This window comes from Syngnathoides biaculeatus, chromosome 1 (assembly GCF_019802595.1).
Source record: "Syngnathoides biaculeatus isolate LvHL_M chromosome 1, ASM1980259v1, whole genome shotgun sequence".
Classification (NCBI taxonomy): Eukaryota; Metazoa; Chordata; class Actinopteri; order Syngnathiformes; family Syngnathidae; genus Syngnathoides; species Syngnathoides biaculeatus.
In genome coordinates, this window is record NC_084640.1 from 9,241,955 (window position 1) to 9,265,936 (window position 23,982).

The window sequence follows — 23,982 nt, forward strand, 5'->3', positions numbered from 1 at the left end:
AAAAGAAAAAAACAGCAGTAGTTCATTTTCCAGTAAAAGAATGCATTGCGTTTTCTACAAAAGCCGACTAAATTCTCAAAAGCCATAATTCAAAATGATCGGGCGAGTAAGTGTTGAGTCATTACAAAGTAGTCCCCGAAATGCATAGCATTTTTCTCATAATTACAGCATTTATTTGCCGTACAGAATCCTATAGAATCATGAGGAGAGCAAAAGATCTGCCGAGGATCAACATTTTCTCCTGAGAATTGGGACCAACAAGAATTTTGTATAAAAATGCTGAGCGTTATAATCGGTTCATGAATTATAGATTATTTTGGCATCTGCAGAGAGTTAGCGGAGCGCAAAAGACTATATTTACATTTCATTTATTAAAGGTACGGCTTTGGTCAAATCAAAGTAAAAAGAGGTAATCGTAAGAAATATGTATGTTTTGTACTCATTATGTGTCATTAAAAAAACTACATTAAAAAAACCTCATTTCAGCAAAAGCTCAAGTTGGATGAAAAATGTTTAGCAGTCATCAGATATGTATTAATCTTTACAGGTTTGTGAATTTGCTGTAAAACACTGGACAAAGATGGCAGGCAGAGATACAGTAATGCAAAAAATGTGTGTTCTCAAGATGACAGACATGCATTGTAAAAAATCAATATCAGTATCAATAAAAACGTTGATGAAAATTTGCAGCAAAAAAAAGAAATATATATAAAAATATAGTATTGATGCTTATTCAGATCACTCCAAATATATCCATTTTCTCCTGATTAAAGTTCTTACAATAAATAAAGTTATAATTGCATTGTTTTCTGTATTTAGTTCATTTCGTACACCAAGGGCTTTTAAAAATTGTTCCAAAGTCTCATATTTGTGTGAGGGATGCGTTGAGGTGTGCTATCTAAGAGAAAACGTAACCATGTACAAAATTGTCTCGTTCGGCTCACTGCTCGCGCCCATCCGCCCGATCGCCCGTCCTGGCGCGCGGACAATCGTCCGCATCAGCGTCGCCGCCGACCTCGCTACCTCTTCGGGCTCTTGTGCCGCTCCGCCGACTGAGCTCCATTTCGCCGGGCACGGATTCAAAGTGCCAATTTATGAACGTAATTTGTTCCGCGTCTACATTTTCCATAGTGTGGCGGCTCTGTTTGGCTGTGTGAGGTCTGCGTATGCATGTGAACCTCTGCTTACTATTCATGCTGTTGTGTGTCTCCCCCCCCCCCCCCATCATAATTGACTTGCGCCGGATGCCAAAGGCTATTAATCCTCTTACAATTTCAGTTTAGCTTCTCGGGATGCTGGTTTACTATACTGTATGATACTATTATATAATTCTACTTTCACGCTATGTACTCACCACATCGTCTACAAATCTTCGCTGGGCTTAATTAAATGAATGAATACATTGTACTTGTTTATTGGTCTGGTGTGTTGATTGCCTTTAGGGGGGTGTGGTCTTAAGAGTCCTCCTCCTAACGAGGTGGAGTCAGTCAAGTTAGTCAAATAATTTCAGTCCTCAGCATCAGCTCCTTGGGAGTGTTTTAATTTTGTTTGTGTGTTTAACCGCGAGTCAGTAAAATATTGATCTGAAAGTACTTCAGGAAATGAATGATACGAGCACGTGCAACAGTAACAGATTGAACAGTCCGAATTGTTTTGCTGTAAAAACACCAGTTTAGCAGCTGGAAATTTGCACCACTCTACTTTTAGAATTCATGTTCACACGATGCCACCTTAAATGAGCTAATAAGTTGAATGTTTTCAATTTCACACTTTGAGTAAGAAATGGAATTTGTGTACCGCAAAGCAGAACTGACTTACAGAACTGACTGCGTGTTAACGGTAAAGCCGGCCACCACTAGTTAGAAAGAATTCTAATCTATAGTACCTGGTGATATAGCAGCTGATGCACCTTTAATTGCTTTATTGAATGAACGGTAATGATATAAACTTAAAAAGGAGATTCAAACACGAGCTGCACGCCCAAAACTGGCAGTACTCTACCTGAGCCAACAACGGCCAACTTTACACTCTCATTTGCTGACTCTCATAGTGTACCACTTAGCAGCCCAGTCCCCAGCTTTAAAAGCCACTCACTCTAGTTTCAAAATTCACGTTCATGTGATGCCACCTTAAATGAGCTAATAAGATGAATGTCTTCAATTTCACACTCGGATCATTTCACACTTCAAATAAGAAGTGGAATGTGTGTACCGCAATGGAGAACTGTCTGACACAACTGCTCGTTAACGCAAAAGTACACATCACTAGATTATTTCATACAGCCAACCACCACTAGTTAGAAGGAATTCTAATCTATAATACCTGGTTATACGGTACCCGATGCACCTTATAATGTGTTTTCATTTTTTTTTTTTTATGAATGGTAACGATATAAACATAAAAAGGAGATTCAAGTATGAGCTGCATGGCCAAAACTGACTCTCATCCAGTGGTACTCAACCTGAGCCAACGATGGCCAACTTTACACTCTCATTTGCTGACTCTCATATCACTGAACAGCCCAGTCCGCACCTTTAAAAGCCACACACATTCAAAGTCACAGAATTTTTTAAGGCGGATTAATCCATTGTTTTGACGATGACACATCAACATCTCACATAGTACCTATGATTCAGGCTGCAACTGCATCCACCAATACATGTTTGATGCGGTAAAACATTACCATAACTAATATCGAAGTCAGAATTTAACGACTATGATTGTAGAGTAATTATTATGTTGGGCAACTGACCAGTATCCAGAATTATTTTAATCCTATTACATAATATACTGCAAAAGCTGTCCTGCGGTAATGTTCTTGACAAAATCATGAAAATATGGAAATTCAGACACATTTGGACAAAGTGTTCTGGAAGTAAATTGCTATACGTTGGCAGTTGTGTTTTTCCTTTGACCTTCTTTTATTCAAAGTAGATAACCCCGAAAGAAGGATATCCAAGGTGAGACGAGGCATGAGAAGCCCTCATTAACACAAAATAAATGCGTACGTTGTCGAAAAAAGATGAATGTTATTCCCACGGAGCGATACCTCTTCTCGGTAATCACTCATGAAAGATGTTGGATTTTGGGCGGGTAATTAGTAAATGCGCGTGGAGCGCAGTCACAGTCCCAAACGACGCATCGCATGCGCGATTTCAAGCTCTCGAACACAATTGGCGTGACACGCCGTAAGCATGTTGCTCTGATTAAGCGTGTTTGTTTTTCGAAATGAGGCCGCGGGGGCTGACGGGACGATGTCAAACGAGCCGTGACTGATTACTTACACAATAGAACTTCAACTTGAGCGCGTCCAATAGTCATCCGTGAACGCAAACACATCTGGAAAAATGTGCAGGAATAACAAAAAAAAAAAAAAAAAAAGCCCAATTACAGTAAGTGCATTGAGTTTTCCAGATTTGAGCATAACAAACTATGACACGGACTCAAAATATCTGCAGTGTAATTCCACTGGCAGCATATTACTATGGAGTTGTGTACATTAAATTCACCTCAATTTAGCTTTTCATTCCAAAGTCAATGTTCTTTTAACTGAATCACAGAATGTAACATCACATTTAAGTCTTTTTTTTCCTCTTTTAATTACACATGCTGAATACTTACATATTTTAGGGTGTATCAATCAGCGTTGTTTGCAGAAACCCCCACTTATTTGGAGTATTTTTCTTTTAGTCATGTTTTTTTTTTCTTTCTTTTTACAAGTTGTTGGGATGTAGGAGGAAATCGGTGTACCCACCGTGCAACTTGAAACAATATATATTGTTAAGTAAAATACCCAAGGAAGCATTTTTATCATTTTTTTTAAATAAAGTGAAAAAACAAAAATTCTAAAATATGGTAAATACTTTTGTATATGGTACTTCATTTCCCTGAGTGACATTTTATTTTAAATATATAAAAGAATATATTCAGTAAAATAATAATCAGCAGAAGGATGCTATTAAAAAGTAAGGGAAGTTTCAAAAAAGTCAAATAAAAAAATTAATCCTGAAATTGAAGGAAAACAGTACGTTTGCATATTTCATTTCACCTGGTGAGTAAAAAAAAAAAACAACAACAACCTTTTATATATATATTAAAATAACCAAACCAAGGACACTTTAAAAAAGTGTAAGGGGAAAGTAAAAAGGAGTAATTAGGAAAAAAGTAAGAAGAAGAGGAAACAAAACTTAAAATGAAGGTAAAAAGCCACACTAAAAGTCCTGGTGAAGCAGCATGTGGTTGATTGACAAAGACATTTCCCACATTGCTCCACTCTATTCCAAGTAAGTGTCACCAATGATACTACAGTTGTAGTCAGGACGTGGTTTGTTTTTATAGTTTAAGTGTGAGAGCAGCTGACGTGTTGGTCACAAGGACTTGTGTACTGCATTCCATGCATCTGCTCTGTACTAGTTAGGTTTAAGTAAACGTTACCGTCCTTACTCTGTCGCTAGATCTGATGTTTTCCCCTCCCTAACAGTAACTTTTCCTTTTTTCCCGTCTCCTCATCCTTTCACACATCTCCCCCTCACTTTATGAGATCGCTCCTAAACCCTTAAAGCTACTTCTGTATAAATTATTTTTTATTAGAAGTGTTCCGGGCAGAGAAAGTAGTAAGAGAAGCGCAAAAGATAGCTGTGAAATAACAAAACAAAAGAAAAAAGCCAAGAACCTGGATTCCCCCCCTTTTGTGTGTTTTTGGTTTTGACTGCGGTTTCAAATATTTAGATACTCTCCGGGACGTGTTTAATTTGATCTGTCTGCCCGTGATGGATGAGCTGGAAATCGAAACGTCATTGCAGCATTTGTCACAGGGGACAATATGGGTGTCTAAATTTTACGTTCCTCTGGGGCGACAACACACACGGAAAATAAAAGATCATAATCTCATCCACATAAATATTGGATTATTTCCCAAAGCTATAAAAGTACTCCTTTTTTTTTTTTTTTTTTTTTTTTTTAACAAGCAAAATTTGCTCATAATGCAGCATGGTTATCATAAGAATGTCTAATAAAGAATGAACTAAGCAGTAATACAAAACAGACCCGAGTGTTTCCCATTTGCGATCTTTTAGTTACTGTTTGAACTGTAAAGATCCAAAAACAAAGCATCGTATTGTACAAACAGCTCAAGAGAATGTGAAGAAATAAACTTATTTTTAAAAGTAGAATAAGTTTGCATCATAAATGTTGGATATGTGCCTTTAAGGGCTGTTTTGTAGTGAATGGGATCAGGCTCTGGAGTCTGTTTGGCCGGTTACTAGTACAATGTGAGCATCTGGCTGTTAGCTGTGGCCTACATCAGCTTATTGTGACGCTTATCATCTTTTATTTGTGTGTTTGATTGCTTGTCCATTTCAATCTCTTTGCCTACATGCAGTACCTTAATTGTCCCAATTAGTTTGACTACACTTGCACACCAATGTATCTAAAGGTTGAAAAAAGCATTCAAACGAAAAAAATCATCCAAGTGATGCCTCAGAATTTAGAAAAATGACTCTTAAATCAAGGTGCCATCGTGATTCCAATTCTTATTTCAACCTAGAGATCACAAACGTGTTGACTTGAAATGTTCAAAAAGACCCTTTCGTAATGAGCCACATGCTGCTTCATCAAGACAAGCACGCTATTTATTGATCACATCAGTAACCTCAAAACTAAATGGCAATGACTTGCAATATGACAACCATTGAAGTCTATTGATGTATTTTCTCCCAAATGATAGTGACGCGAAGGACCAAAAATTTGCGGGCGCGAAATGATTTGCTTTGCTGTGGTCTGCCGCAGTGAGAGAGAGAGAAAAAAAAAAAGCTCCTAATTATTCCTTCTGATACCACATGTTCCATGTTGTCTTGTAGCTGGCATAACAACAACATCAATGCCTTAATTATCATGCGAGAAAGGAAAAAAAATAAAAAATCCTTTATTCATTCGCCTTGTTTTGCAATCAGATCTTCTAAGAGTATGCCAACCATCTCGCAAGAGGCGTTGCATAACGCCGGGGCTGCTTCGAGTGGCCTAGGCCGTTAAAGCAGAAGCCCCCCCGCGGTGCTAAAGGCCCCGCTCTAAACATATCAACAAAAACACGCTAAACACCTTCCATGAGCTCACCAAGTTAAAAGCTTGCAGAGGAATTTTCTTTTTATAAATCCTTCCACTTTCCAACCTTCCATCCATCATTACTTTCTTCCTTCAATAAGTAGATTTATAAAGTACGTCGCAACTTTTGGCCCACCCTGTTACTCTACAAGCGTTGACTTTTGTCATACTGGATCGATGTGCCACCACGGAGGCTCGTGTACCAACTGACCAACACTGTGGCCAATCACCGTAGGGGACCAAGCATACTCAAATTTTCTTTCGTTTGCTGGGACTTGCTCTGGTGGCTGTTCTATTAAAATACATTATTAGTGACTTAGCTATGTTCTACTGAGCTGCTTGGACAGAGAAGCACATGAACTACTTTTGACAGTGTGCTACCACTTTGTCCAAAGTTTTTCTTTTGTTGTCCCTTGTAAGATTCCAGGGTGGCGTCATACAAACAAAATAAACATATCTGCAGTGCTTATCCTCAAAACTTTGACCACTTTTTGTCTTTTATTTATTTTATTTTTTTAACTATTGAGGATGTGCGGCGGCACGGTGGATCAGCTGGTAAAGCGTTGGCCTCACAGTTCTGAGGTCCCGGGTTCGATCCCGGCCCCGCCTCTGTGGAGTTTGCATGTTCTCCCTGTGCCTGCGTGGGTTTTCCCCGGGCACTCCAGTTTCCTCCCACATCCCCAAAACATGCAACATTAATTGGACACTCTAAATTGCCCCTAGGTGTGATTATGAGTGCACCTCCTGCCCCTTGACAGCTGGGATAGGTTCCAGCACTCCCTGCGCCCCTCGTGAGGATAAGCGGCAAAGAAAATGGATGGATGGTTGGATATTGAGGATGTGCTGCTCACTCAAACCGTGAGAAAGTTTTTGCTTTTTTTAATGCCTAGTTTACAAAAAAGAAAGTAAAACAACTTAGGGTGGCGTCACTTTGTGTCATATGTGCGCCACACCCGTGTTTAAAAATGTCCTATGAAAGACACAAGCAATTAAAGATTGGTTGAACAAATAACCGTCGGCACGCCCGAAAATACTACAAAGAACAACACTAATCCATTAAAATATTCCATCCTCATCAATGTATTTTCTCCCGCTCGAGTTCCCTTGAACTCAGAAAAAGGCTGTATAATGACGGTATTGTGCAGCTTATCCTAATAGGTACCCTGTGTTGAATTGTGGGCTTAGGTAAAAAAAAGTTGCACTCTGGTGGAGCCTCACAAAACATGAATCATTTTTAAACAAAATCAAGTGGGGTTCTATACAAACTATGAGTCAGGTGCCTTTCTTCTGTCGTCCGTTGGAAGGAAGCCCTGCATGGCAGCGGAGTGGTTGCCATGTTGTCATGTGTGTGTCTCTTTAAGCGATTCCACTAGGCTAGAAGTCATTTGGTAACTTTAACATTACATTTGTCTTACATTAAGAGTCCATTTTCATTGTAGTGGTTTTGAAATAGTTTTATTTGTATCACGAGTTTCTGAGTGTCTGTCTAAGATTGTCTTGATCGTTTAAACAATACATTTCTCAGTCGTGTTTGTAAGAGTCAGTCTTCCTTAAAGTGATTTAGTGTGACTTTGTGTTTTTGGCACTTTAATAGTCAGCAGAGGTGGCAAAAGTACTCACACTCCATATACATAGAAGAAGTAGCTTACAGATATTTGTGTAAAATAAAACTGATAAAAATAGAAGTACTAATTCAACTCATTTAGTATTGTTAAACCAAAAAAAATATATTACTGACTCAAATGTATTTTAATACAGTTATGTACAATACACATTCACAAATTGTTTTGTACAAGGAAAAAAATGCACACAAAATAGTTTTTTTAGCGCTCATATCGAGAAGAAAACAAAGTCGCACAATCAAAACAAGTTGTTCCCATAGAGCAGGGGTGCCCAGACTTTTTTTTTTTTTTTTTTTTTAACCCCAAGATCTACTTTTATAACGGCCAGCCTCTCGCTAGCTACCGACGACCAAACCGTTTTAGGGTTTATGTTATGTTGCCTCCTATATTTAAAATACAGAATTAGCTTTTTGTGGACTGTATTGTCTATGCTTTCATCCTGGATCAGGCTGTGTCAAAGTGGAATTTTAAAATGACACACCACTTTATACTTTGGCTTCAGACCAGACCTTTCCCACTCGGAAAAGAGAAAATCTCGTCCAGTTTAACCACTTTTTCTTCGATTATTCACATACTCCCACAGTCATTGCATCTTTAAACAACAGCGTTTCTTGTTTTAATTTTCTCCATTAATATCGAAAGTAAACATAAGCAGCATGTCTCGCTCGTCTTTGCTCTACGTAGCTCAGACTGTGTTGCTAACTAAAGCACCGGTGGAGGACGCTGTCGTTATAAAACACATTGATGGACAGTGTAAGTACTGGAACAATTGTAATTATGAGTGTACGTCTTTAAGAGCAGGGGGGTGGTGGGTAAGGTAAACTAGGAAAAAGAGAGTGTGGTCGAGCAACGGTCGTTGTTAGAGAAATTTCCGTGCACAATTGCGCACGGCGCAGTTTAGAGGGATTGATATATCTATATTACCGCCATATTAAATACAACCTCACTGGTGTGGTTTACGGTATTTCCAAATTTCAGAAGATGGAGAATCCTTCAATACTACACGCTTATGGATTTTAGGCTCACACGTGACAAAACATTTGCCACAAATCATTAAAAATCATATCAGTTTCGCCATCGTTGTTAATGCGCCATGGTTGACCTTCAACCTTATAAGTCTGCACTCAATCAATCAATCACTGTACTAATCAATCCAAAACTCAACCGTGGCTGACTTTGCTTTTCTCTATTTTACATCTGCACATTGCAAAAGTTGAAAATACAGTAGTAACATTCCTGTTTTGACAAAATAAGGAGTTGAAACAAAATGTAGGACGTAAAAGTAAAAAAGAAACCTTTTCAACTAGTGTAGAATTATGTTATGAATCTACTTACGTGGAAAAACAGATTATTTGTACTTCATTGCTTCCCACTATTGCGACTCAGACAGTAGTTTTAAATAGTAAAGGGAATTAGGGGATTGCCTACATGGTTTGTGTTTTGAAGGACCGCGCAAAATGTAAATCATTTCAATCCAAATCAATAGCGTTTATGCAAACCATCTGTCAGGTGGCTTTTCTTGTGTAGTCCCGCACCACAGCAGAGTGGTTGCCTGCGAGGCGACGGCCTTTGTTCAGAGCAACAGAAAGCAAGCGTTTGAAAAATGCTCTGAAAAATCGAAATATACAATGCTGCGTTTCTATTAACTTCACATTAGAAGACACATGATTGAATAGCTGGTATTGATAGCGTTCCAACAGTGTTATCTTATCTTCTAGTCATTTATCCTTGCTTAAATCCGTTTACAGATGAATATTTTCATCACGCCAGCTCATTTGCCCCATGGTTATGTGCTTAGCGATACCAGATAAGAGTTATTAATATGTATGCTGTCTGCTCTCTGATCAGTGTTTGCTGGGAAAGCGTGTTTGGCTCCAATTATACACACTTTTATAAAGTTATATTGCCCGAGGTCAAGATTTAAAGGCTGAGATTATGCCGTTGCACTTTTACACGAGTTTACCTCATGTTTAGATGAGACAATTTTGCATGTGGCTTTATTGAATATTTTTCCTTATCTTTTACATACAAGGCTGTCCGGGAGATAAACTAATTTACTGAGACTCACTCAAAGCTATTTGAAATAATTCAAAATTTAACTACAATACAGGGCACCAAGTTAGGTTAGTAATTTATTAGTGTGTCACTTGCAGAATTAGGGTTTAGTTACTTGGTTTTAGAAGTTTTATTGTTAAGTTATATGCACGTTTCCGTTAGAGTCAGTCGGGAATGTCGTCTAACATTGGTCTCTGAAGACTCAGTCCTGTCTTAGCCCTGATGTGATATAGTGGGGACTTTTTTTTTTTTTTTTACTTGGTGGTCCTCAATTTAAGAATCTATCTTTATTTTAGTGGTTTTGAAGTAGGAATTTGAGTTATCAAGTAGTAGTCTGGAAGGGATTTATGATGTTTGTGTCTCTTTAAGAGTCAGTCTTTGAAGTAGATAAGCTTGAGTTGTACAGATGAATCCCCCCCCATTTTATTTAAAAAAAAAAATTATATTTCATTTTTTTGAAAGTCATCTTCATTGTATAAGGCTTGAATTGACAGGGATTCATATGAACAATAACTTTGTGGCATGTACCCGTCAGTCTTTATTGTATTAGCCCTGAAGTGATTTAATGAGTTTTTACCACGTGTTTGTGTTACTTCAGGGCCAGTCTTCATTTAAGTGGTTTTTGAGGTGGTATCATTTGAGTTGTATCACTGAGTTCATTCATGCTTTTCATTTTAAGTTACACTATTTAATGTATTAGCCTTGAAGTTATTCGATGTGGATATGAACAATGAGTTTTTCATGGGGGGACTGTTATTTCAAGTCATTATTTCATGCATAAAGCCTTGATGTGATTTAGTAGTATTTTAACAGGGACCTTTTGTCATGTGCATGTCTCTTTAAGAGTCAGCCTTCAGTAGTTTGAGTTGTATCGAAGAGTTTGTTATCAGTGTATTTCATTTAAAGAATAACACTATTGAGTAGTTATAATCTTGACACATATCGAGCCATTTATCCTCAAAGATGTCATCGTTCACTACGCATTTCGCTGGAGGCCGCCATCTTGATATTGTGTGGAGTCTGTGTTTTGAGTGGCCTCCTGAAGTTCTGCCCTCGGCATTTGGCTCAAGTAGCACGTGCATGGTGAGTTAATATCGATATATGTTAGTTATTTTTCTTAAGGCCTTGTGAGGCAGAGTATTTATCGAAAACTACACACAGATGGCTAGCTATCTCAGATGCCCTTTTTTTTTTTGTCACCGTGTAGCTCCAATGTGTGGCAGACTCCAGAGTCAGTCTTCATTTTGGTCATTGACATTTGATCTGTAGCCTTGACTTTTTTAGTGGGTGTTTATGATTTCGTGTGGACCTGAACAAAATGATTGCCATGGGTGCCTCTCGCTTTTAAAGAGTCCGTATTTAACACATTCACTGTCGCGGACATTTATATTCAGCAACTGGAATCCAACCTTTCATTGTCATCAATCTACGTACTTCTAAAGTCTTCGACAGCTTGTCTGTGAAATTCAGGGTTGCAAACCAGATCCCTGTAAAAGGTGGCGTTGCTTTATTTTGTGTTTGAGCACAGATTTTGAGCAGAACATAAAGATTAGGGGTGAATATCAGACAATCGCGTGGATTATGAGGGAGAAAAATGCTAACACGTTGCAAGTCTGACAAGTTTACCCTAACCCTAACCTTAAAGTCTAACAGTGTATATGTATGTTATAATCAGAGTACATGCAGCAGTAGGTAGTAATAAGTGTGTTGCAATCATGAAAAAAGATGCAGTTCATTGAGTCATCTTCAGATCATGTGACCTGTGTCCTATATATTCTGAATTCATTATTGAGTGCTCTGTTTTGTTTCTGTTCGTTTGGAATTTGAGGCGTAAATGTCACGTTTTCACAAAAACTTTGTATAACACTTAGTTATAAACTGTTTTGTTTGGGTGAGAAACAAAAATCTATATACAAACTTTTTTTACTTTATCTTTTGGTAGTTTCGGTGCAGTTTGAAAGATCCGTCAAAATGCTCAGAAATGGATCTCAATATGGACCACGCTGCTTTGAAAATGGCTGGCAGTGAATGAGGTGACGTATTTTTGTTCAGGACCTATTATGAACTTCAAGCAAGTTTGAATGTCTCTTGTAAGTATCTCTTTCGTAGTTTTAAATTAATTTATTTGTTCTTCTTGTTTAAGATTGTCTATTGGAAGTGATTTCTAAAAACCTGCGTTTGCTTTAAGAGGCAGTATTAATTGACCTCTTTCAAGGAGTTTTGCTTAACTTCATCAGTTGATGTCACTTTAAGAATCTGTCAGAATCATAATGTAGGCCCTGAACTGATTTAGCTGGACTTCGAGCAATCAGTTTATCTTGGGTGCTTGTCACTTTGCATTTCATTGTTCGAGGCTGCTGTGATTTCGCGTGGACGTGAACAATAAAGTGTGCGTGTCACTTTAAGAGACCGTCTTCGGATTACTCCTTGTTGATATTAATAGAGCTGCAGCTGTGTCTTCCTCCTGTGACGTCATGCCTCCGGCGAAAAAACGGCAGAGCTGTCCTGTCACAGCAAAAAGCGACAACATCGCCATTCCGAACTAAAAATAACAACAACAACAACACGGTAGCTGCTCCTCTTTTGTCGGATCGAATACCACGGGATACGGAACGAGAGCCCCCTACCCCCAAACTAGCCCGCTTGGCGTGTTCCACCGCGTTCAAAGTCTTCATTAAAAAGCCAAAAAAAAAAAAAAAAGCCACGAATCTCCCTGCACGACATCATCAAACATAAAAACCTACAAAGAAAGAGACGAAGCAGCCCCCCTCCTTTTTTTTTTTTTAAATCCTTCGCTAGCATCCACAGCTACCCTCCATCTTTAGCACGGAGCTAAAAAGAAGCTAATGTTCTTGTATTCCGGATCAACAGGTAAGAAACGCACTCAGAACGCTCGCAGTGTCCTAAAAACATCGCAGTTACGCGGCTGGGAGTCCCGGGCGGGGAGCCGCCGAACGGCCGGCGCAGATCGGGACAACTGTGTTCGCCGCTTTTACGACAACCGGCGGCCGCTTGGCGACTTATGTAACTAACGGCGAGCCTCTGGATGAGGGAGGGAAGGGAAAAGAGAGAGAGAGGAGGAGGAGGAGGAGGGAGGAAAGGAAGAGCTTTGAATTCACATGGCAGCTCACATTTTAGCTCGGGACAGCAATACAAAGTGCGCGAGCGAAGGGGGCTTCTGGTTCGGGAGGAGGGGGTACGACTCGGGCTACTACCGCTTGGCCGCTAAAGTGAACCTGGGAGACCAGACGGGACACGGCGCTCGGACAGACGCGGTTGCGGTCGCCTCATAAGTAGTAGGTTTTTGTTGTTGTTGTTGTTATCTCCTGTTTACTTTTAAGGGACTTGTTATCTTTGATATTTTCTCCCACTCCGCTCTAGGTTTACGTTGCGCTCATTGATAACTTTCCGTGCGCGTAAACTTGATGAAAAGTGGTGGAAATGGTGCGTTCACGGATCAAAGCACTTGTTTTGCACCGCTTTCATTGTTAGGGGGGCGCATGGTAGTTGAACCCCCCCTTCTCATCTCCAAACCCCTTCCCCCTTATCAGCTTGTGTGAAACTTAGTATAGCCTGATAATGTTTGCTGCAACTTTGCATGATGGATGCTTTGAAGCCTCTTGTTGGAATCAACTTTGCGCACCCCCCCCCCCCACTACCACCTTCACTAACCTACCCTCCACCCCTCCTTTCCCTCCCCTGTGGTAAGAAAGTGTGATGTTCCTTTGAGATAAGGGAGCCCGGGGTAGGCATGACAACTCTGTGGGGAGAGCCGAGTATGCGAGGCCAGCACAATGAAGCACACACTGCGAGGAAGGCTTTCTTAACACAGTCCTTCCACAGTTCTCCAGCCACCGCTTCACCCCCTTAAAGAAAAAAAAAATATGCAGAATTGCCCATGTGTGTGCCCACTTTTAAGCATAGATAACCAAGAGTTCAAGACCTTACTGTACCTCGGTGACTCTAAAGTTGGAGGAAAAGCAATGGCTTGCTTGGCATAGCAGCTTGAATCAAAATGATGTTGGACACACATTTTGTGGTTATATATAACAGAAAAAAGTATTTGGGTTGTTTTTTGTATTTTCATTGAACAGATGCGATGCGCATCAGTGGGGTAGCACATCTTTGTGCAGCTGGGAAAAGTTTTCACATAAGTTTCAGAAGCTTTAAATCCCGAACGATACGTCAATGCCAAAAGGAAAGCATGTACAGTATTTCCAGATTTTGCGAGCATTAATTGGGATCTGAAGCACAAAGGAAATCCATTTTTAGTGGTTTTCATTAGACAGCGATGATGCTACATCTGTGGGTTAATCCTGTTTAAAAAAAAAAATAAAAAAAAAAACCCACTAACTTAAATCTAGGACAATTTCGGATAATATTAATGGAAATCGTGTAAAATGTGTACATTTTGTGAATTTCATGTCATTGGAAAGTCAGACAGGCCTAATTTTTCTTAATTTTATAGCAACAGTGCACATCTGCATGTTAACCTTGTGGGATTGAAGTTTTTGATGTAAAGGAAAAAAAGACTTGTGTTCTGATCCAAAGTGGGTGGGGGGGAACTGGTGAACACAAACATTGTGATACATTGTGTGGTTTAAACGTGAATAGCAGTGAAAAAGTTTCCAAGTACATTTCAAGAACTGAAAAGAATCTGGACTATTAACCCTTTCTATCAAACGCAACGCATGCATTTCCACATTTTGTGAGCTTTTAGTTTTGATATGAAGTTTAGGAAAAAAAAATCCAGTTTTGATTGCCTTTCACTGGGTTGCCATCGCATGCATCTATGGGTTGACCCTGTGGAGTTGGGGGGGAGTGTAACTAACTTAATTCCTGGAAAAAGTTGTACAAATATTAATAATGTGATGAAAATAATATTTTATGAGCTTTTTGGTTTTAAAACAAAAGGTTTTTTTTTTCTCTTTTTTTTTTTAATTGGGAAGTGACAAAATGCATCCGTGGTTAACCTTGTGTAGTAATCCTGGAAAATTGGTACAATGAAGGGCATGTATTTCCATATTTTATCATCTTTTTAGTTTGGATTTGAAAAGTCGGTCAGTTTTGTGCTTTGGACAGTGACGATACACTGCGTCAACTTCGAGGAGTTGAGGAAAAAGTTATAACGTATGTTTCAGCAACCTAAATCCTTAACAGACTCATTGTGTCCACTAACAAGCACGGGTGTCCACATTTTGTGATTTTCTTTATTGTATGAAAAGCAAAAGGAAAGTTATACCTTAGTAGTATTTTTCTTTTTATCTGACATTGGCACTCAGCTCCCATGGGTGACTCATGTGGAGTTTAAAAAAGTTGTCAAGTATGTTTCAACGTCTTTTAATCATCAAAAATGAGTTTTAAAAGCCTTTGTGGTGGGTGAAAATATGTCAGAATTGAAGAAAAAACATTTTGGTAGTTTTTACTTGAAAGCTTTGATACACATTTGTGGGTTCATGTTTTGGAGTTGTAAGCGTTACTTAAATGCTGAATTTTTAGCAGTAAAAAAAAAAATAACAGCTGGTCCACGAAATGGACATCCACTTTCTGGGCATTTTCTCCTTCTGTCCCAGATGGAAAAAAAGTCACGTTTATGTTTTTCTTTTTTTCAACACCGATGGCATATGTTCACAGATCAATGTTTTGGTGGGGAAAAAGGGTTTCAAGTATTTTTCAACATATTTTAATTCTGGTAATTTTGTACTCCAAAAAGCACATATATACAATTTGTGAGCTTTTTGTTTTCATCAGAAATGAAAAACGTTGTTTTTTTTGTATGTTGTTGATTTAAAAAGACAACAGTGGTACACTGCAGAGTTGAAGGAAAGTTTGGTTCAGTTTTAAGCGTTTGAAGATTAATATGAAAAAACATGTCCAGGGTGTCCAGTGAAAAGCGTGTGAGATTTTTGTTAGGATCTCAACAGCACATAAAAGAAAGTGTCGATTGTTTTTCATTGGATGACGATAGTTCACATTTGTGGGTTCAACCTGTGGAGGTAAAAAAAGCTAGAAAGGGTGTTTGAGCGATATTAGCACTTCATAGCAGATTTTCAGATGAAAAGCATGTATCTTGACATTTTCTGTTTTTTTTTTATCCAAATGAAAGAAAAGCTGTTTTTGTGTTTTTTCCTCTGTACCGTAATGATAAGCATGTTTGGGCTATCCTGGTACACCTGAAAAAAAGTTTGTCCAAAAACTTAAACCATAGAAAAATAGTGCAAAATAAACACAGTGTGCAATAAAAAGCATGTATCTGTACATGCTTAATTTTATGTCGTTGTATGAGTTGTGAGACAAAAGGCCATTATGGTTCTTATTGGTTTAACAGCAAGGATACACATCGGTGGGGTTCACCTTCTAGAGTTGAAAAAAAGTCTAAAAGTATCTTTCAGCAACTTCAATCCTGGAAAATTATTACTAAAAACAGTTTCCCGTGACAAGAATGTATCCCCGCATTTGGAGGGTTTCTTTTTGCCCAACCTCAAGAAAAGTGATATTTGTGTTGTTTTTCTTTTCATTGGACAGCAGCAATATGGAGTTGCAAATTAACTCTGTAGAGTCGAAAAAAGTTAAAAGTTAAAAAAAAAAAAAAAGCGAGGAATGTAAATATTGGAAAATTACTTCTATAAATTAAAGTTTCTAGTGAAAATAATTTTATTTAGATAGTACTATTTTTTTTGTGATCTATTCAAGGCATGTAGAAAAATAATCTGTTAGCTCAGATTATACATTTTTTTGCTTTAGTAAAACTATTCTTATTAACCAACTTCATGTTATATTGCCTTCAGTCTCTAGGTTGATCCAACAAACTGTCAAAAATAACTTTTACACTAATTCTGATGAAAAAAGCAATGACTTGCATTGCCCTGAAAAACTTGGACTCAACTATTTTGCAAATTCTGAATCGATCTCAGTTTTTTTGGTGTTTTGTGTTAAAACACATACGTGGCCTTCAAAAGACAAAATGTCTCCGATATAATTGTAAAAAAGATCTTTTTATATTGAATTACCTCCAGACAGACTTAGTCATAGCTCCTCAGGGTCCTGTGCTCAGTCAACTTTTTTTTTTTTTTTGAAATCGACTTTGTCAACTGCAGTTTAACTGTTTTGCACGTTTCATAGTGTCCCGGTGAAAATCCACCACCCTTGAAGTATCCCTGTATGTAAAATATTACTCCTCATCCTTTTAGACCCTGGATATTATTGTCTCACGGCCTTGTTCGAAGCCACTATTAAACCTCAAACCAGTTGACGACCTCTTAAATAGAACGTCTGCTTATAAAACTCTTTCCCGTATGTGCGGGAGAGAACACAGCACTTTTTTTGTGTGTGTCTGTGTGTGTGTACGTGTGTGTGTGTGTGTGTGTGTGTGTGTGTGTGTGTGTGTGTGTGTGTGTGTGTGTGTGCGTGTGCGCGTTATGGAGACAACCACGGATTACTCATATGGCTGCAAGATGTGAAGCCTCTGCGGTACAACTGGGTTGAGGAGAAAGTTTTCTGGTCGCATGGGAGAAAAGAGCGAGGGCCTCGGACTCTAGCGCGAGTAGGGGAAGTCGCAAGTGCTGGAATGCATCTCGCCGTCGTTTTATTGATGGTTTGACGTGCTGTACGACACGGAGGAACAACTGTAGTGATTTTGCGGGCTGCCGCGCGTTTGTCTTTTGGTCGCTTCCGAGCAGCTCGGCGTTACGGGGGGAGGACGATGGGGAGCGAAAGTAGACATTACTCCTGGCCCGTGCCGCATTTGAGGCTGAACGGCGGTGACCATGATCCTGTGGAGTTTCATGAAGTACGACAGTAGGTAATTCGCATCTGGCAGTATGTATTTAACCAAGTTTGTCATTTTTGTAGTTTTTTTTTTTTTTCCCAAAACTTTCCAGCAGGGCTTTTCGAACTTTTTCAGATCAGTCGCCAAATTAGAGCTGTAACAGAAGCACCGACTTTGATCTGGCTGTGGCATTCACACATAATCCAGAGAAGTGGGATAGCGCCACAACGGGTTGATTTGCATGCATGACGTGGCGTCTCGCCATCAGATGATTCAACCGTGATGTTACAAATGAAATTTTCACTTCAGGATTATAGGATTTGAAATAATCCCAGTTGTCAATAATATTACAATGTTAATAATATCAGTTTAAAAAAAAACAACCACCGAAATTATTGAAACGCATTATTTGAAGGCTGAAAATATACAATTAGAACTCAGCAGCAGCGACCATAGCTAATTTTTATGGATCGAAGACGCCACAAAATTGACTTAAAATGGCTAACAAGATAGTAGTAAAATAATGATAAATGTGCCTTTTGGTTTGCATATTGGGTTATGGCAGGCGCCAGGTGGGAGAAGCCCAATAATTTCCACTGAGCGAAGCTAAATTGATTTGAAATGGTAACATTAACCGTCGTGTTGATTATTAAGGTGAATCGGATTTAATCCCTATGTGGCAAAATAATTGTCGGATGGCAACGGCACAAAACAACAGCGCATGAGATGAGGGTGTCGGGTGCTTAACTTCAGTAACCTTCCCAACGCTGTGAAGGATGGTTTACTACCTCAAAGCCTGAAAACACTGCCCTTTACAAGGAATTTACATGTTTGAGGAACACTATTTGTCGAACAAAGTCTTTCTCCTGCTGATTGTGATGAAGCTCCCTTAAAACCCTCAAAAACACAGTAAGGCGCACATTTATTGTTAGAGGCGAATAGAAGGACTGTGGTGTCCTGTTATTGTTTCACATTTGAATTGGTGACTATTTTGTGGTTGTTCTTGTGTATTTTGTTTCTCGGATGCCAAACCACCTCTGGGGGCCATAATTATCAGAGGGAGAGAAAAAAAATTGTATTATAAGCATTTGTATTTTAACAGTTCTGTTCTAATAAGTGATAATTTTGAGGGTGGGGGTTGGAAGCTTATAACAAATCTGTCTAGAGTAACCAATGATTTATTGTAATCATTATTTTCTGATGACGTGTGACATTTGTTTTAACATATTTTGAGCCTCTTTTTTTTTTTTTTTTCTTCAATCTAGTGCTGGTTTTAAATCCACGTGTGCTCGATTGTGGATAGGAGTGAATGCTAAGAATACCAAAGCCATGTAGGAGTCTGTAACAAGCACATGTTCTTAGTATAATGGGAAAGTCACATTTTTTGGGGGAACTATTTTTTTTTTTTTTGTGGAGTGTCCTAAATGTGGGACAGGTTTTTTTCTTTTTTTTTTTTCCTTTTTTTTTGGAACGTGCTTTGATCCCAGAAAGTAAATAATCCTCCTGTCACGACACCAACGAAGCTGATAAAAGTGGCGGCTGAGTGGATTGAGGCGTTTACAAGTGCCAGGTGACGGCAAATGGGTTACAAACGTCCTCCTTTTTGCTTCTGAACTGCTCTATAAAAGTCAGCCACACGAGAAAGCTGGCAGCTTGTTGTGCGGACTGAGGTTTGTCTCCATCTCTTTTGCTTTGGTCGCAAAACAAAGTATTTTTGTTTGTTTGATCCATCACTATACGCCCACAGTTTTAGTTCACTTAATATTGGTGTAAATCAAATTGTTGCTCGTATGAGTACCCACAGATAAATGTGGTTGCATCATCATGTTGCTAAATCTCAAAGAACTTTCATGACCTTCAATTGCGTTTGGATTGAAACCAATGACCAAGTTTAGGCAAAGTATGTAGGTCAATAGAAAATGCTGAATTATTTTAAAAGTTTTTCATTTTTATGAAATGTTAAAAAGTGCAATAGTAGCAGTATTTGGATTGGTTTGCTCACCACTACTTGGCCACGTAAAAGTAAACGCAAACAACTTCAGAATTTCCATGTTTACCGCTCAAAAATACATGAAAATAGAAACAATATTTTGTCATTATTTGATTTTTCCTGCAGATATAATGGCCTCAAAATATCCTTTCCTCATATTGTGGGTCAGGACCCACAATTTATCCCAAATCAATTTTTTACTCTGTTGTCAATTGTCACACAAAAGGGCGGCAAGTTATTTTATTGCCTGTTAATACGGCACACATTTCTTGGCAACTCCCTTTTTTTGACTGTTGTCTGTTGTAATACATTAGCATGTGTTTATATTCCTTCAAAACGTGGGTCTCGCCTCGGGCTGAAAAAGCCAGCTCTGTACAGCGTCAAGCTCTGTGTCGTCAATTCAAGCCATAATTGCACAATTAAGATATTCATTTGGTGTTATGAGTCCGTATTACAGGACTCAACACTTTCCCATGAGCGCAGCCCCCTGACGGTAATTTCTTCATTTTTTTTTTTTTCCCACATGAAGCCATCAGACTGAGAGACACTGAAATTAGCTTGGAAAATGTGACCGAAGGCGTAAGTGGCCTGGATGTGATCTAAGTTGTAGGTTTCTTTTTGTTGGAACCCGAAAAGCTTGATGGGAAAAATACCGAGCTATTTTTCTCCTCAAGTGCCGCATTCTGCTCATTTATTTCTTTTGGGGACAGATCCGTTTGCTTTAATGCAGGTACATCTGGCACGACATGGAGCAGCTTGCAGGATTAGGCGTTCACTTTTAAAATCTGATGATTGGTCATCTTTGCCGCGAACCATTGGTATAAAGCTGCTTTTTTTTCCCTTTTTTTTTTTTTTTTTTAAGAGAACATTTCCAATCTGTGGTTTGGTCAATTTTTTCTTGCCTCTCCCCTCCTGACAACATCAATGATGTGAAAGATCATGTTTTTGATATAACATGGATACATAAATGTCAAAATTGCTACTAGTCCAAGTACTTTTTGACGAGGTTTAATCTCACTACATATTCAAATGAGCACTGTAAACCGGTTTTGTTCTTTATTATACGCTATACCCTTACACTCAATAATCCAACGTACACAATTTAATGATGATAGTGAAGAAAAAAAAGTATCAGTTTTATACCAGACTCAAATTGAGTCTGCTTGACATGCAAGACAACATGAAAAAGTAAACCCTTTTTCAATATATTGATTCTCTTTGTGATAATAACTAGTGTTCCCACCACCCTGAGTGATACTCCAGCAATGGAAAAACAGAAAAAAGTTGCATATCATACTCAGTTGATCTAGGGTGGATTTTGTCACTACAAACAAGGACCCAGACTTCTAAAAATATCCATCCATCCATCCATCCATCCATTTTCTTAGCCACTTATCCTCACGAGGGTCCCTGGGAGTGCTGGGGCCTATCCCAGCTGTCAACGGGCAGGAGGCGGGGTACACCCTGAACTGGTTGCCAGCCAATTGCAAGGCACATCGAGACAAACAGCCGCACTCACAGTCACACCTTTGAGCAATTTTGAGTGTCTAATTAATGTTGCATATTTTTAGAATGTGGGAAGAAACTGGAATGCCGGAGAAAACCCACACAAGCACGGGGGGAACATGCAGACTCCACACATTGATCGATTGATCTTGGGACCTCAGAACTGTGAGGACAACACTTTACCAGCTGACCCATCTTGCCGCCCTCTAAAAATATTATGAATATATATTTACACAACAAAGCGCACAACCAGTATATAGTTTTTTTTCTTATCTACACCCAAGTGGGTCTGGAACACTTTGCCCGCGATGAATAGGGGTTCACCGTGCATGGTTTGGAATCTTAAGGTTTACAGGTGGTCTCAGTGCTACAATGGTAAATAATGAAGAACCGGACTCACTTAGGCTGCTTTTTAAATCATCGCTCACGCACATGCTCAATTCCGTTAGGAGCATTGTAGTCGGGCTAAAAAACATCTGGCGACTGATTCAAAGTAGTGTTTGTCATGGTCAGGTCAACCATTCTGTCTATGAAACAAGGAGCAGACTTTTTATGTTGTCCAGGCTAATTGTAGTTGCGATTTGTAACAACAGATTTTTTTTCTTTTCTTTTTTTTTTTTTTTTTTTTAAATAGAGCTGGGCCGCTGGTCGGCTTATCCCGGCCGGCGGCAGGAAGAGAGCCGAGGGATGCGACACCCTCTCGGCTTGCCTCTGGTCAATCTTGACATTTTGACTGAGAGGTAGAGAGAAAACCCAGGAAGGCAGAATCTAGGGGAAGTTGGAGCAGATACCCTCAGGCTTTCTCTCCAAGGAACATGAACATTGGCAGAAGTTGATGCCCCTCTAACTTTACATCTAAAAGTACATTTTTAGATTGCATTGTATAAAATTGTAAACTCTTTGGATGTAGCTTTTGCAATACCCCCCCCCTCCCATTTCCTTTGTGTTTGGAATTGACAAACATCAAAAGATTAATAGGACAGAAGATCCTATAATCATGCAATTATCTCCAGATATTTACAAAACTGTTCTCTATGATAAGCAACTGGGAGAAATGTAGAAAACTCTTGGATCTGTCAACTTCCATTTGTTGGGGTACGTCACAGCAAATTTAGTACGGAACTAATTGCACATTTGTTAATAACGAGAAAAATATTCAACAAATTGTCTTCAATTTCCTCACATCGAATTTAGGATGGGAGTAATAAGTGATTCATTGTTGATCACGATTTTATTGTTTCAGAATTAATCTGAAGACTATTCATTAAACTTGAAGCACCTGAGGCGAAATGGTTTGCCCCACTTTGTGAAACGAGCAGACACGCTTTTGATTCAGTCTCAAGAGTTGTCTGTCTCGATATGAACAAACGTCGTCTATGGTTAGCAACTTTTCCTGACTGTTCAATATGATTTTGCCATTGAAGTAGGAGTTCAGAACATTCAAGAAAAATAATTCCATATATTAGTTGATCTTTAGTGGTTATCCCGTTTGTAATTTGTAACTATTTCTATTGCCACATATACTGGTTCCTAATGGCATAAGGGAAGTAAAGTTTCTTTTTGACTTTCTGACGCAGGGCTAATTTGTTTAAAAAACAGTGTTTTCTGAAACTTCCTGAAAAGACAGAAGGCCATTTTTCTTTTGATCACCCAGAAGAACAGCTCCTAATGTGGTCAATTACCAATCACTCAGTTATGTAACCATTAGCTGCACTCGGCACCAACATCGACAACAGCAACACTGATGGCTGCGTTGTGTGCTGTCTCTACTTGAGAGGAGTTTTAATATGTTCAGCAAACTCCCGCTTCACGGAGGCGCTTTGTCGAAAAGAAAGAAGAACCGCAATGAAAACAAGCATTAACCACATTAACTATTGAACTGGCTGTGCCAGGATGTGATTCAGACAACCGCACATCAATGGACATTTTTATTATCTGTCCATAAGAGAGCCCGAGCCTGTTTTCATGCGAATATGGTCGGAGTATGTACATTTTGAGGGAAATTTTGTGAAAATAATACACACTTGTGCTAATCACTTTTAGATTTTTATCCAAGTATAGTGACTTTTGCTGCAAACAGTGCAAAATGTAAGCTGCTTAATTGGTGTTTGGTCATATTTGTGCTATGTGGTGTGTCAGCACACACATTTCCTGAAAGTGTGTGAAGTTTTTCTCGGGCTTTACACGATCAGGATTTTTGAGCGCGATAACCAATCACGGTCAGGTGGTTTAAAAAAACGATAACCAATCACCGATCCAATCACAAGAAAGAGCAATGAGGCTATTTATATGACCTGTTCATTTACTTTTGCATACTGGTGTACTTAATTGTTAAAAAACGTACATATTTCCAATAAATGTGTATGATTTATGCCAGTGTGGCATAGTGACAGACAGAATAAATTCATGGTTTTCTAATAGATGGCTCTGCTAGACTTAATTTTTGTGACGTTTTTGTTTGTTGGTATGCCGTGAGAGTTTTCAGTTGTTCAGTACTGGTATGTGCCTTGGCTGCAAAAAGGTTGGAATTAGCTGCTCTTCGTGTTTAACAGAACGGCAGGATGATTGCAAACAGCTAAGAGTGGTCGCACTATCCTGCTAGGCCATGTAACGTTTTGTTGATGGCTTGCGAGCCGTGTGGTATTAAAAGTATGTGAACATACCTCAAGCAAGCCTTACATGAACGTAGTTTCCTGTTCCGAACACCGGTGACCACCCACACACCTTTTTCCCCATTTTCTTCTTGTAATACAGTCGGTGTGATCCCCTCGTGTTGTCATCCCCACAGTAACAAGTGTATTCAGTCGCAAAAAACAGGATGCAGTGGTATCGGAATAGGTGTCAGATATATACAATATTTTATTGCAGTAGTCTGACTTGGTACATTCGTGAAAGAGCAAATTTTTCTTGTGGTCTGATCTGTGTATATTTATTTTTACAAA

At 38.9% G+C, this 23,982-nt stretch overlaps 1 protein-coding gene across 5 annotated transcripts in view; it reads left to right on the top strand.

The window, feature by feature from the left end:
- Window positions 1-23,982, top strand: part of trps1 (trichorhinophalangeal syndrome I) — a 184,758-nt gene that overhangs the window by 68,227 nt on the left and 92,549 nt on the right. For 2 of the 5 annotated variants that reach the window (XM_061814614.1, XM_061814591.1), the window contains exon 1: window positions 11,955-12,647. The exons of 1 other annotated variant lie outside the window; for it this stretch is intronic. Coding sequence is in view for 1 of the 4 variants with exons in the window: in XM_061814591.1 (XP_061670575.1) it covers window positions 12,623-12,647 (25 nt within the window). In the remaining 3 variants the exon portion in view is untranslated. Of the gene's footprint in view, window positions 1-11,718; window positions 11,867-11,954; window positions 12,648-12,890; window positions 13,073-23,982 lie in introns of those variants that run through there. 2 more of the 5 variants (XM_061814600.1, XM_061814622.1) reach the window with 2 other exon arrangements.